Source organism: Benincasa hispida, chromosome 10 (assembly GCF_027475165.1).
Source record: "Benincasa hispida cultivar pf3 chromosome 10, pf3_genome.v1.1, whole genome shotgun sequence".
Taxonomy (NCBI): Eukaryota; Viridiplantae; Streptophyta; class Magnoliopsida; order Cucurbitales; family Cucurbitaceae; genus Benincasa; species Benincasa hispida.
The window spans coordinates 21,613,379-21,625,908 of NC_143487.1; the positions used below are offsets into that span (position 1 = coordinate 21,613,379).

Sequence of the window (12,530 nt, forward strand, 5' to 3'; positions counted from 1 at the left end):
GGTGACATTGAGGATTCGTTGTCTTATCAGAAGGCAATGGAGGATGTTGACCGGGATGAATGGGTCAAAGGAATGGATCTCAAGATGGAGTCGATGTACTTCAATTCAGTGTGGGATCTTGTAGATCAGCTTGATGGGATCAGACCTATAGGTTGTAAATGGATCTACAAGAGGAAACGGGGTGCCGATGGGAAGGTGCAAACCTTTAAGGCTCAACTTGTGGCAAAGGGTTATACCCAGATGGAGGGAGTCGACTATGAGGAGACTTTCTCACCTGTTGCAATGTTGAAGTCGATCTGCATCCTCTTGTCCATTGCCACTTATTATGTATATGAGATTTGGCAAATGGACGTCAAGACTGCCTTTCTGAATGGCAATCTTGAGGAGACCATTTATATGATGCAACCTGAGGGATTCATTGCCTAAGGAAAAAGCAAAAAGTTTGCAAACTAAATCGGTCCATTTATGGGCTGAAACAGGCGTCTCGATCTTGGAATATTCAGTTTGATACTGCGATCAAATTATACGACTTTAACTAAAACGTTGATGAACCTTGTGTCTACAAGAAAATCATCAATAGTTCAGTAGTTTTCCTAGTGTTGTATGTAGACGATATCCTACTCATTGGGAATGATATAAGACTACTGACTGTAGTTAAGAATTGGCTAGCGGCCCAATTCCAAATGAAAGATTTGGGAAAGGCTCATTTTATTCTTGGTATACAGATCTTTCAAGATCGTAAGAAGAAAGTGCTAGCACTATCTCAGGCATCATACATTGACAAGATATTGCTCAAGTACCCGATGCAGAACTCCAAAAGGGGCCTACTGAATTTCAGGCATAGAGTTACTTTGTCTAAGGAAATGTGTTCCAAGACGCCTCAAGAGGTTGAGGAGATGAGACGGGTCCCATATGCATCTGCCGTTGGTAGTTTGATGTATGTGGTACTCTGTACTAGACTAGATGTCTGCTATGTTGTGGGAATAGTTAGTAGGTATCAGTCTAATCTAGGACATGGTCACTAGACGACAGTCAAGAACATCCTCAAGTATCTTCGGAGAACAAGAGACAGAATGCTCGTATATGGAACTAGGGATCTGATCCTTACTAGATATACGGATTCTGACTTTTAGATTGATAATGACTCTAGGAAGTCCAGTTCAGGGTTAGTTTTTACTCTTAACGGAGGAGCAGTAGTGTGGCGAAGTACTAAGCAAGGGTGCATCGTCGAGTACGTAGCGGCTTGTGAAGCTGCTAAGGAGGCCGTTTGGCTCAGGAAGTTCTTGACAGATCTGGAAGTTGCTTCAGACATTTATCTACTCATTACCCTCTATTGTGACAATAGTGGTGTTGTGGCGAACTCCAAGAAGCCTAGGAGTCACAAGCTCGACAACCATATAGAGCGAAAGTATCATATCATCCATGAGATAGTACATCAAGGAGACGTGATAGTCACGAAGATCACTTTGGTACACAACGTTGCTGGCCCCTTTATGAAGGCTCTCACGACTATAGTTTTTTAGGATCACCTTTAGAGCATAGGTCTACGGGACCGGCCGCGGCTGGACTAGGGCAAGTGAGAGATATTTTATACTGGCCTTAGGGCCCTAGTTTATTGTTTTGTACTAGTTGTTTGTACACCCCACTCGCTTTAGGACAAGTGGGAGATTGTTGAGGATGATGCCTTAAACTCTCGTTGGGTCCTGTAGTTTGTAAACACAGTTTTGAAAAAATTCTTGTGATGTAATAATATATGATATTTTTTTCACTTTTGTTTATGGAACATTGGATGTTTTAATTTCTTTACCACAAACCAATAAACTAAGATCCCTGGTTGTCGTTTGTAACTTAAACATGTATGTGGAGACATACAGATGAATTATGTCTTAAGTGATAACGAAAATGTTTTGTAGTATATGGATATAGGAGGGAAACCTTATCCTGGTAACGCTACGGATGCAGCCCGCTTTGTAAAATAGTTACAAGTGTTGTGACTTGCTACAGATGGTCTGATCCTAATCATTCATGTGGAGACATGCAAGCGAGGGCATCATATAGAAAGGTGTTTGTATAAGACCAGACCACGAAGTTTTATAGTCTTGTTATATAACGTTGTTCATGGCAGAGACTTCACTTCACTAGGATGACCATAGGTATCATGACCTCAATCTTGAGTGAGTTGGAAACTCCTGCCTTTGAAGGCAGTCCTTTGATTTGCACGGGTACGAGTGGCCAGATCGCTGACTCAAACCTGTTACTTTGGGGATTCATTTGATTTGGGAGCTGGGAACTTAGCTACACAAGATAGAATTCACTCCTTCCCCGAAGCAGGGGTAAGTACATAGATTGCTCTCTTAAGGGCTGATTCCGGGGATTGAACGATGTGGAGCCACACACCTTCTCATGGCCCGAGAGGTGTCCACACATAGTAGGACTATGTTGTATTGTTCATTAGAGGGATCAGTGGTAATTAAGGAGTTAGATGTAACTACAGGGGCAAAATGGTAAATTGACCCAACTGTACTTACGAGCATCTGTGAAGGGTTATCGTACTGTTGATTGGTTATATCCGATGAACACATAAATATATCTATGGTGAGAAGAGTGCAGTTGTCGATCTTTAGTGGAATATTTGGCAGTTAACAGATGGTGGATCTCGTGACTAAAGAGTTTAGTCAACTATTCACGTACCGTTGGAGCTTCGAGCCGTAGGTCCATAAGGTCCCCTTAGTAGCTCAATGGATTCAAGTTGAGAATCGGTTCTTAAGTCAGTTTGAAATGTTTAAATTGACAAGAGGGAGTTCGGTTATATATGATATGATTGAACTGGTCAATTATATGATATATTTAACATAATGTATAAGATACATTAATTGGAGGAAAAGGATATAAATATGATTTATATCTAGTGGATGAGAAAAGGACTATGATTAATATATTGCATATGATGTGATATTAAACCATAAGTTATAAATATAATATGATTATATTTATTATTTAATTTAACAATTATGGGATAATTGTGTCGGTTTTTTCTCCGTAACCAAATGAGTTAGTGGGAGTTGCATTCAGTTTTCATAACTGGAGGATAAAATAAAAATTGTTTCATTTTGCAAAGTATTAGAGATTCACTTACCAAGTAGTACATTGCTTATCGCATAGCAAACCGAGAGCATAAACGACAACTCAACGTTTTCTAAATGATCCTGTATACGCGCACATTTTACTAAACAATTGCATAGATTTGATTAAATGATCGTCTAGCTTTTTTCTACATGATCGCACTCGAGCGTTACTAAATAATTGTCTATACAATGTCGCCCTTTGTTCTACACGATCGTGTACCTTTATCTAAACAATCAAGCATCGTATATACAATAGACACCCGATCTCTTCCACTTGCTTGGTCGTGGTAAACGATCGTCTCTTCCTCCTTCCCTCTACCGAATCCAACAAAGCCCACACCTCCTGGATTTTCACTCCGAGAATACCGAAGGTTCTGAGTGGTGGTGTCTTCCCTGCTGCCTTGTTTGTGAGGAGTTCGTTCGCGGGTAGACAACGTCGTGATTTGGTGGACGATAGCTTGGACAATCTCAGCGAGAGCGAGAGGTGCAGTCCGTTTGACGAGAGCGAGATTTCTGTGAAAGAAGGGTTCTTCAACTGGTACGTATTTCGTTCTTTTGTTGTTTAAAGTTTCAAAGCATACCTGTAATTTGTTGTAAAATGTATAACTAGTCTGTTTGATTGTGAATGCGGTAATTTTGTCACAATGAGTTTGGAACGATCTTGCTTTCGCTTAGATGTTTCTTCAATAAGAGTTCCTTCACATATCATATATGTTATTAAACTCCCACTGAAGTGTTCTACTAAGTGTTTTGGGTATATTTATACTCAGGTTTATTTCGGCTAATTAAATAGCCTAAGTCTATGTAGTTTATCCAAGTTCCTTCACATATCACACCTCATGCACGCTTATAAAACCGGTTAACAAAGCCCAATTATTCGGTTATCATCCCCAGCTAGAAGGTGTTCTGTAAACCGTCAACTTAAAAACCTCTAGTCGTAGATAGGATTATATACCGGTTGAGTTTGTAATAGTATTTTATAAGATAACGACCTATTTTAACTATTATAACATGTATTTAACCTATGTAAGCATGCAACTTATCTTTGTTATGGATTTTAATTTCTAATCCAATTTTATAACAACTTATAAAATAATAGACATGCTTTGCATTCGTAACATTCAACAAAGACATTTATAATTTATTATAACACTTATAATAAATATTAGAAACCCTAAACATGCATACTATACATTATAACTCTTTATAACATATATCGAATGCATGTAACATGCTTTCGATGGTGGGATTTAAAATCTACGTGGCATACAATATGCACATACATGTTATAATTTAAATATAACATACATCACATGCATAAAAATTTAAGCAACACCGATATGGTTCAACTTTGGCATCCTAAACAAGCAATAATAACTAAATTATTATAAAATAGGTCAAAATCAGCTCCAAAACCGTTCAGAATCACATGAACCAACTTGAATCGAACCCTAGCCTTCGAACTAAACCTCCAGACCTTTAAAAGATGCTGAACCGGACCAAGGCTGGCTGAACTTGACCGGAATCCTTGAAAAAACGGTCCAATCGGACATCTTCTACGTGAACCAGCTCATGAATGTGCGTGTTTCTGGGTTGGGATGAACAACGTCATGATGTTTCATCCTAGCGTTGCAATGCCTTGGGCTCTAAGATGAACAACGTCATGACGCTGCGAGGGCAGTGGCTCCAATCCAGATTTTTACTACTGATCTGGCTTGCTTCCAACTTCAATTACAACCTAATTTTGACGTTGACTCCAAATAAGTTACAGACTCTAGAGCACACATATAAGCTCATCAAATAAGAGCTAATTACAAATTTAACTTATGAATTAAAGAGAAATCTAATACCAAAGTTGATTGAAGTATCATATCAGTCCCCAAACATGCAATCATGGAAATTCACCCACCTAACTTAAATTAACGTTAATTGAGTGCTTAAATCATGATACCAATTGATAGGATAAACAAGCATGCAATGGAAGCATTCAGAATCAATAAAAACTTTAATTACATTTAATTTGAATTCTAAAAATGATGCAAAACAATTTTTCAACAAGAGGGTTTATAGAAGTCAAACCTTTGAAGAATCCTCCAAATCCAAGCCGCTCTTCATGAAATCTCTGCTTCAAATCCTCTGTGAACCACCAAGAGATCTTCTCTACTATTCTTAGCCCTGAATTTGAGTGGTGGAGCACTGAATTGAAGTGAATTGTGAAGGTAAATATTGTGGATTTGAGAGAAGAAGAAAGAATTCTTATGCAAAAACTTTTTTTAGCCTTCCACACACTTTTCAAATCTGAAAAATTCTAAGGTTCTATTAAAACCTTTCATGTAAGCACCCCCAAAACTCAAATTTTGACACTTCACTTTGAAGTGATAAGTGGCCTAGGTGTTTTAATTTAGTGTTGAAAGGTGGAATTCCAAGAAAATTACCAAGATTGGAAATTTTCACTAACAACCACAATTTTCATTTCAATTTTAATATTAATTAATTAAAAAATTAAGTAAAAACAAAATTAAAAATTCAATTTCTTAAATTGAATAAAAAATGAAAATTAATTTGATTTTAATTAATTAAAGAAATTTAATTAACTAAATAATAATTTAATATCAAATATTAAACTAATCAAACACCTAATTTTAAATGTGAATCCTATTCGTGTAATTAATATTTAAATGTTATAAACTCTCCGATTTCCTTTAATTTTGATAAATTAAACGTTTAATTGTATCAAATATAATTATTCAAACCCTAAATTCAATTTACTAATCCAAAGTGTTCATGTTTTACGAGCTAGTAGAGGGACTTTATGGACCTACAGATCATGAGCTCCAACGATTTGAGATTAATTGATTAAACTCTTTATATCGAATTAATCAATATTCGTTAACTATAGAATCACACCACTATAGCTCGGTAGTTGCACTGTCCTCACTGTAGATATATTTGTGTCTAGTTAATTTAAGCATAATTAGTAAGTTGACCCTTCACAGGTTGTTCGTAATAACGACTGGGTCAAATGTTGTTTTACCCCTGAAATTATATCTTGCTCCTTAAGTTCCATTGATCCTCTAATGAACAATTGATTTATGATCCAATCACTAAACCAAATCCCTCTCGGTCCAATGAGAGGGTGGGGCCCCTTGTTCAAGACCTGGATTCAACACTTAAGTGAGGAACCTTTCTTCTATCCCCAAATCAGGTAGGCGTGAATTTCATCTTGTACTCTATGTCCCCAGCTATCTACCCGGTCTTACCCTTGAAATGGGAGGCTTATTGAGCCGGCACTGTTAAGCCAACCCTCATCTATGCAAATCTAAGGATAATCTTGAATAAACAGGAGTTCATAGTTAGCTCAAGATTAAGATCGAGTTACCTAGGTCATCTATGCAAAATAGTCAGTCTTAAACAATAAATAACGTATAAAAGTAAGAGTGACTTATTTCTTAGTCCGATCTTATGAAAACTCATTACATAAGACGCCCTCATTCCTCATTTCAATACATGAACGAATCAGGATCACTTCATTTGTAGCACTTTACAACGAATTGTAACAACTACAGAGTGGGCCGCATCCGATAGTGTTACCAGAATAAGGTACCCAATCTTATTCATATACTATAGACCGTTTTGACTATTTACTCGAATTTGATCCATCTTTATGTCTCCATATAAAGTTCAAGTATTTGTATAATAGCCATGAATCTTAATTTATTGGATTTAGTCTTTACAAATGCAATCTACATGTTCAACAACAACTTTATTGAATAAATGTCAAATAAATTTTTATTGAAAAATAGAACATGTTTAACTTTACAAACTGTGAGTTTTAGGACATACAACCCAACAATAATTAGATAATCTATGAACCTACCATGATAATCAATGAATTAATCCATAGAAAGTCTAACAACCTTTAAATCGGATAAGGTAATCTCGTGTACCTCTCTCTCAATCTATTTTATTTTATGCACATTAATTTCATGCAATTTAGTTTTCCTATCAACTCAATCTCAAAATCACCCAGTTTTTACTACTTTCCAAAGATTAATTCAACTTAGAGAAGCTTTATCTTAGGCTTCTTGTGGTTCGACCCGATCTTGATGTTAAGACTACTTGTTAGTTATAGTGTTGATTGTGAAAATAAATATTATTTGATTGGTAGAAAGCCTCAACAACTTTTTGTCTATCAAATTGGTGTCGTTTCTGAGGAGCCAAGTCTCTATTAAAGGGTTTTTCAGTTCTTTGTTCGTTCTTGAATTTTTCTTTCTTTGTATGACCCGATCCTTCCATGATTAAAATTCTTTGTTGTATTTTGCAGAGCTTGGTAGGGAAAAGAGGAGATGAAAGAGAGAAACTAGAGAACGAAGAGCTAGAGAAAAGAAAATCCTGTAAAAGGCACGTTGGAGGAAGAGTATTCAAAAGAAGAAGAGGAGACAATGGTCTAGCCTAAGGAGTAATGTACATTAAGGGACCTTGCTACACCTAAGGTTGATCAACACCCTATTGCATCACATATCGTGAGACTACATGTAACTTTGAGCTTAAGTCTAGATTAATTTACTTACTACCTATTTTCTATGGTTTGGCAGGAGAGGACCCGCACAAGCACTTAAAGGATTCCATATTGTGTGTGATGGTATGAGACCTCATGGTGTACCAGAGGAGCAGATGAATTTGAGGGCCTTTTTATTCTTCTTCAATGACGAAGCCAAAGATTGACTTTACTATCTTCCTACTAGCCAGTGAGCTCCTAAACTGAGATGAAGAAACATTTTTTGGGAGAAATTCTTTCCTACCTCCAAAGCTGTAAGGATCAGGAAAGAGATTTATGGCATCACCCAGTTTGGAAGGGAGGCTCTATACGAGTATTGGAAGTGCTTTAAGCGCCTCTGTGGCAGCTTTCCACATCATCAGATCTCTGGTGCGCTTTCGATACAATACTTCTGTGAAGGGTTTGTCTTTAATGATAGAAGTACCATTGATGCAGCTGTATGAGAAGCCCTAGTTAATAAGACATCTTTAGAGACCAAAGCACTCATATCCACCATGGCAACTAACCCTAGTAATTTGGGACGCGATATCGTGTTTCTCAATTTTCTACATCTTCACAAGAGATAAGTGACCTTAAAGCTAAAATTGCTGAACTATCTACCCTTGTGTAACAGGTTTCTGCAAAGGCTCAACAAGCTCAAGAGCCAGTAGCGGAGCTGAATGATGCTGGGAATCAACAAGGAGGATGGATGTACAATTACAACCGTTGGGACAATCAAAAGAACCATGGCCAAAGTAATTCGAGTATGCCCTTGGGGGACATGGTCAAGAGCTTGGCAGAGTCCACCTTGTAAATCAAGCAGAGCCAGAAGCAATTTCAGCATATCACTACCTCTCACAAGCATAATATGGCCACCCACATCTCTCAGTTGGCCGACGTAGTTGAGACGCTGGACACTCAGTATAAGAAGCTTCCTTCCGAACCTGTGTCCAATGTGCGTAATGTTAGTGCCATCTCTGCTATTGGTTGTGTGTTGAAAGTTCCCATATGTCTGATTCAAAGCCAGTGATTGAGCCAATTGAAGATGTAAATGCTAAGGATGTTGAGGAACAGAAGACTTGCTCACCTAGAAGACGTGAGGTACATTTTTATACATCACTTAATTTAAATTCTTACATATATGTTGCTTTTTTCCCTAACATGTTTTAATCGCTAAGGAAGATGTGCACAAAAAAGAGGTGTATTTTGTTAAGTTTCTAGGTGACAAGAGCCCTACCAAAAAGGGCAAGAAAAATTAAAGTTGAGGTTACTTCTAGAGATGTCTAATTTTCCCACGGGGCAAGTTCCCTAATTAGGCGGGGATTGGGGGAGGGAGTAGGAGAAAAAAAATCCCCGTGAGCTAAATAGAATGGAGACGGGGAAAGGGGAATGCTTTCCCCGTCCTCACCCCTGCTCCGTTCCCCGTCCCCACCCCAATTAGCTTTTACATATTTATTTAGTATATTTATCTAATGTTATATTATTATTATTATTATTATTATTATATAAATATTATATTTAAATTTCAAATTTGATTATTTATTGGGAAAGATAATGAATATGGTTAAATTGAATGTTTAAATTTAGATTATATATGTGAAAAAATTGATTTATATTTATTTCTTTCTACTAAAAAAAAGTAGTTAGCTTTTTTAGGCCAAAATTTGAGTAATTTATCTTTAAATACAAATTGTCATATAAAACAAACCATAATAAACAATTTAGTGATAAAGTTAATTATTTAATTAAAATTTTCTCACATTAGTGATTTAACTTAATTGGCTCTTTACAAAAAAAAAAAGTAACGGGAAAAATTTTTCCACGGAGAACCTGATCCCCGTAGGAAATTTCACGGGGATAGGGAATGAAATGGGGAGTGGGGAAGGGGATGGGGAATGGCATCCCCAGCCCCGCCTTGCCCCATGGACATTTCTAGTTCCGTCAGATGAAAAGATACAAGATGAAGAGGTCAAGTAGAAGGTAGTTCTGTCAGGTAATTTACCTACTAAGCAGGAAGACTCAGATACATTTTTTATACCTTGTTGAATAATTGCAATTAACATAATGACTGCTTCTGTGTATGCTGATTTTTAGTCCCACATCCTGTACCATGTTGATATTTTGGTGCGCCATTTTTCTATATTTTCCAACATTACTTTGGTTTTCTTTTTGCACATTTCGATTTCTATTTTCTTTAGTCTTTTAACATTGATATTATAATCATTTTCTAAGAGATTTGGTCATGTGGATACCCCACGATCTTATGGCTTGAGCAAATTCTACCTCATCTTGTCACTTTGACTCTTACATTTTCTTTGGTGAGTTTAATGTTAATTTGTTAAGTTAAATTGACCACTTAGTTTAATATACTAGTGGAGTTTGTTGGATATATATAGTGAAAGAAAGTGAAAGTTCGGTGAAGATTTGAAACATAAAATGAATTTAATTGTGCAGATTCAATTCATTGTTTAGAGACTTTTAAATTGAATTTGAAACTTCAAATTAAAATGATGTTTCATGTACAAATTTCATATGTGTGAAAGTTAAATTTTTAGTTTTTTCAATTTGAATGAGTTATGTTTGATTTTTATCAAGTAACAACTCAATTGAGTTAAATTTGACAAATGTTTCGATTTTTGTATTTATTTGATTTTTTTTTTAATTTGGAGAGTTTCCAAGTTGCTAGCCTATAAATAACAACTTGGTTCTTTATTAGTAGCATATCATTCCAAATTAAAGAGTTCTCTCATTTCTTTCTTTGTTTCTTTCCTTTGTTCTTGAGTTGAGTTGATAACAAGTATCCAATAGTGCTGCCAGATCCGTGTAGTTCGAGGTTGTAGTTCTACTGGAGTTAGTCACTATATTCTGCTAAGACGATCGTTGTAGTCTGTTTGTAGCCCGTGTAAAGCGAATATTTGTCTTCAGGACATCGCTTACTAGAAGCATGCCTCAACTACGTTTTAAGTCCCCAGAGGTTATGAAGTTCTTTCAAGTCTTTGGTTATTTTCATATCTAAGTCTTGTTACACTATTTGACTTTTGTTTGAGTTCAAATATTATACATTGAGTGTATTATTTCTATTAATTGAGGTGTAATCAGTTTGCTAGTGTGTTTAGTTCTATATATGCTATTTCTCCCAACATTCTAAAGACAATTAGTATATTTGAACTGATGGCTACAAACTCCTCCACTAATGTCGCTAACTCTACCATCATTAGATCACCCATTGTCAAACCTTATTCTGAAAAACCAGAGAAGTTCAAGGGAGACAATTTCAAGAGATGGCAACAGAAGATGGTCTTCTATCTCACCACACTGAATCTTGCTTATATTTTGAAGGAAGATTTCCTAATTACCCCTCTAGAAGTTGTAACTCCTGAAATATAAGTTGTAAAGCAAGCATGGATGCATTCAGACTTTCTGTGCTGTAATTATTACTTAGTGGTCTTGAGGACACTTTGTGTAATGTCTATTGCAATGCCTACAATACATCAAAACTATTGTGGGAGGCATTAGATAAGAAGTAAAAGCTAGAAGATGTTGGTACCAAGAAATTCCTTGTGGAAAAATTCTTAGATTATAAGATGATTGATACCAAGTTGGTAGTCAATCATATAGAAGAATTGCAAATTATTATCAATGATTTGCAATGTGAAGGATTGGTCATCAGTGAGCCATTCCAAGTTGTTGTTGTGATTGAGAAGTTGGCTCATTCTTGGAAGGACTTCAAATGTTATCTTAAACATAAGCGAAAGGAGTTATCTATGGAGAATTTCGTGGCAAAACTCTATATAGAAGAGGATAACAGAAAAGGAGATAAAACTCCGCTAGAAGTTGAAGCCAAGGCTCACATTACTGAAGTTAACCTAAGAAGTAGAATTTCAAGTAGAAAAATGCGAATCATGGGTCAAGGAATGATGCTAGCAAGCGCATTTGAGGCAATTTCTAGGTTTGTTGTAAGAATGGTCATACTGCTGTAATTTGCAAGCACAAAAAGGGACAAAGTTCCAACAATCAAGCCAATGTCAAGGAAAATGACGATTTGGTTGCTGTCATTTATGAGGTAAATATGGCTTCAGACACCAAAGGTTGGTGGATTGATACTGATGCTACTAGGCACATTTGTAGGGACAAGTCATTATTCATTACATACGAGAAGCTAGATGGTAGCGATAAGCTGTACAAGGAAAATGCTTCAACTGCCTCAATGGAAAGCAAGGGAAAAGTCATGCTGAAATGGATTTTTGGAAAGATACTTACCCTTAATGACATATGATATGTGCTAGAGATTTGAAAGAATCTATTGTCAGGAACATTACTTAACAAGAATGGGTTCAAACTTGTATTTGAGTCATATAAATTTATTTTGACAAAAGGGGGTATGTATGTGGGAAAAGGCTATTTGAGTGATGACATGTTCAAATTGAATGTACTGGCACAAATGCCAAAGAATAATAATAATATCAACTTTTCTACTTGTATTGTTGAGTTGCGTGATTTTGACAGGTCTAGATTAGGATATGCCAATTATCGTTCTTTAAATAGAATGATAAACTTAGGACTATTACCAAATTTTAACATTGATAATAGACAGAAATGTGAAGTTTGTGTTGAATCAAAGTTACAAGAAAGTTATTTTCATATGTGGAAAGAAGTAATGAGTTACTTGATTTAATCCCCACTGATGTATGTGAATGAAAACTACTCCCACACAAGGTGGTAAGAGATACTTTGTCACATTCATTGATGATTGTAGTAAATATTGCTATGTATATTTATTACATAGTAAAGATAAAACTATAATGTTTTTAAAATATATAAGCAGAAGTTAAAATTCAACTTGAAAAGAAAGTAAAGGTGCTTAGATC

The 12,530-nt window shown here is 36.1% G+C and overlaps 1 protein-coding gene across 1 annotated transcript; it reads left to right on the forward strand.

Annotated features, from left to right (window-relative positions):
• The first annotated feature begins 11,246 nt into the window (after window positions 1–11,246).
• On the forward strand, window positions 11,247–11,938 carry LOC120088978 (uncharacterized). The gene is made up of 2 exons (XM_039046416.1): window positions 11,247–11,600; window positions 11,651–11,938. The coding sequence occupies exons 1-2, from the start codon at window positions 11,247–11,249 to the stop codon at window positions 11,936–11,938; spliced, it is 642 nt and encodes a 213-aa protein (XP_038902344.1).
• The last annotated feature ends 592 nt before the right edge of the window (window positions 11,939–12,530 follow it).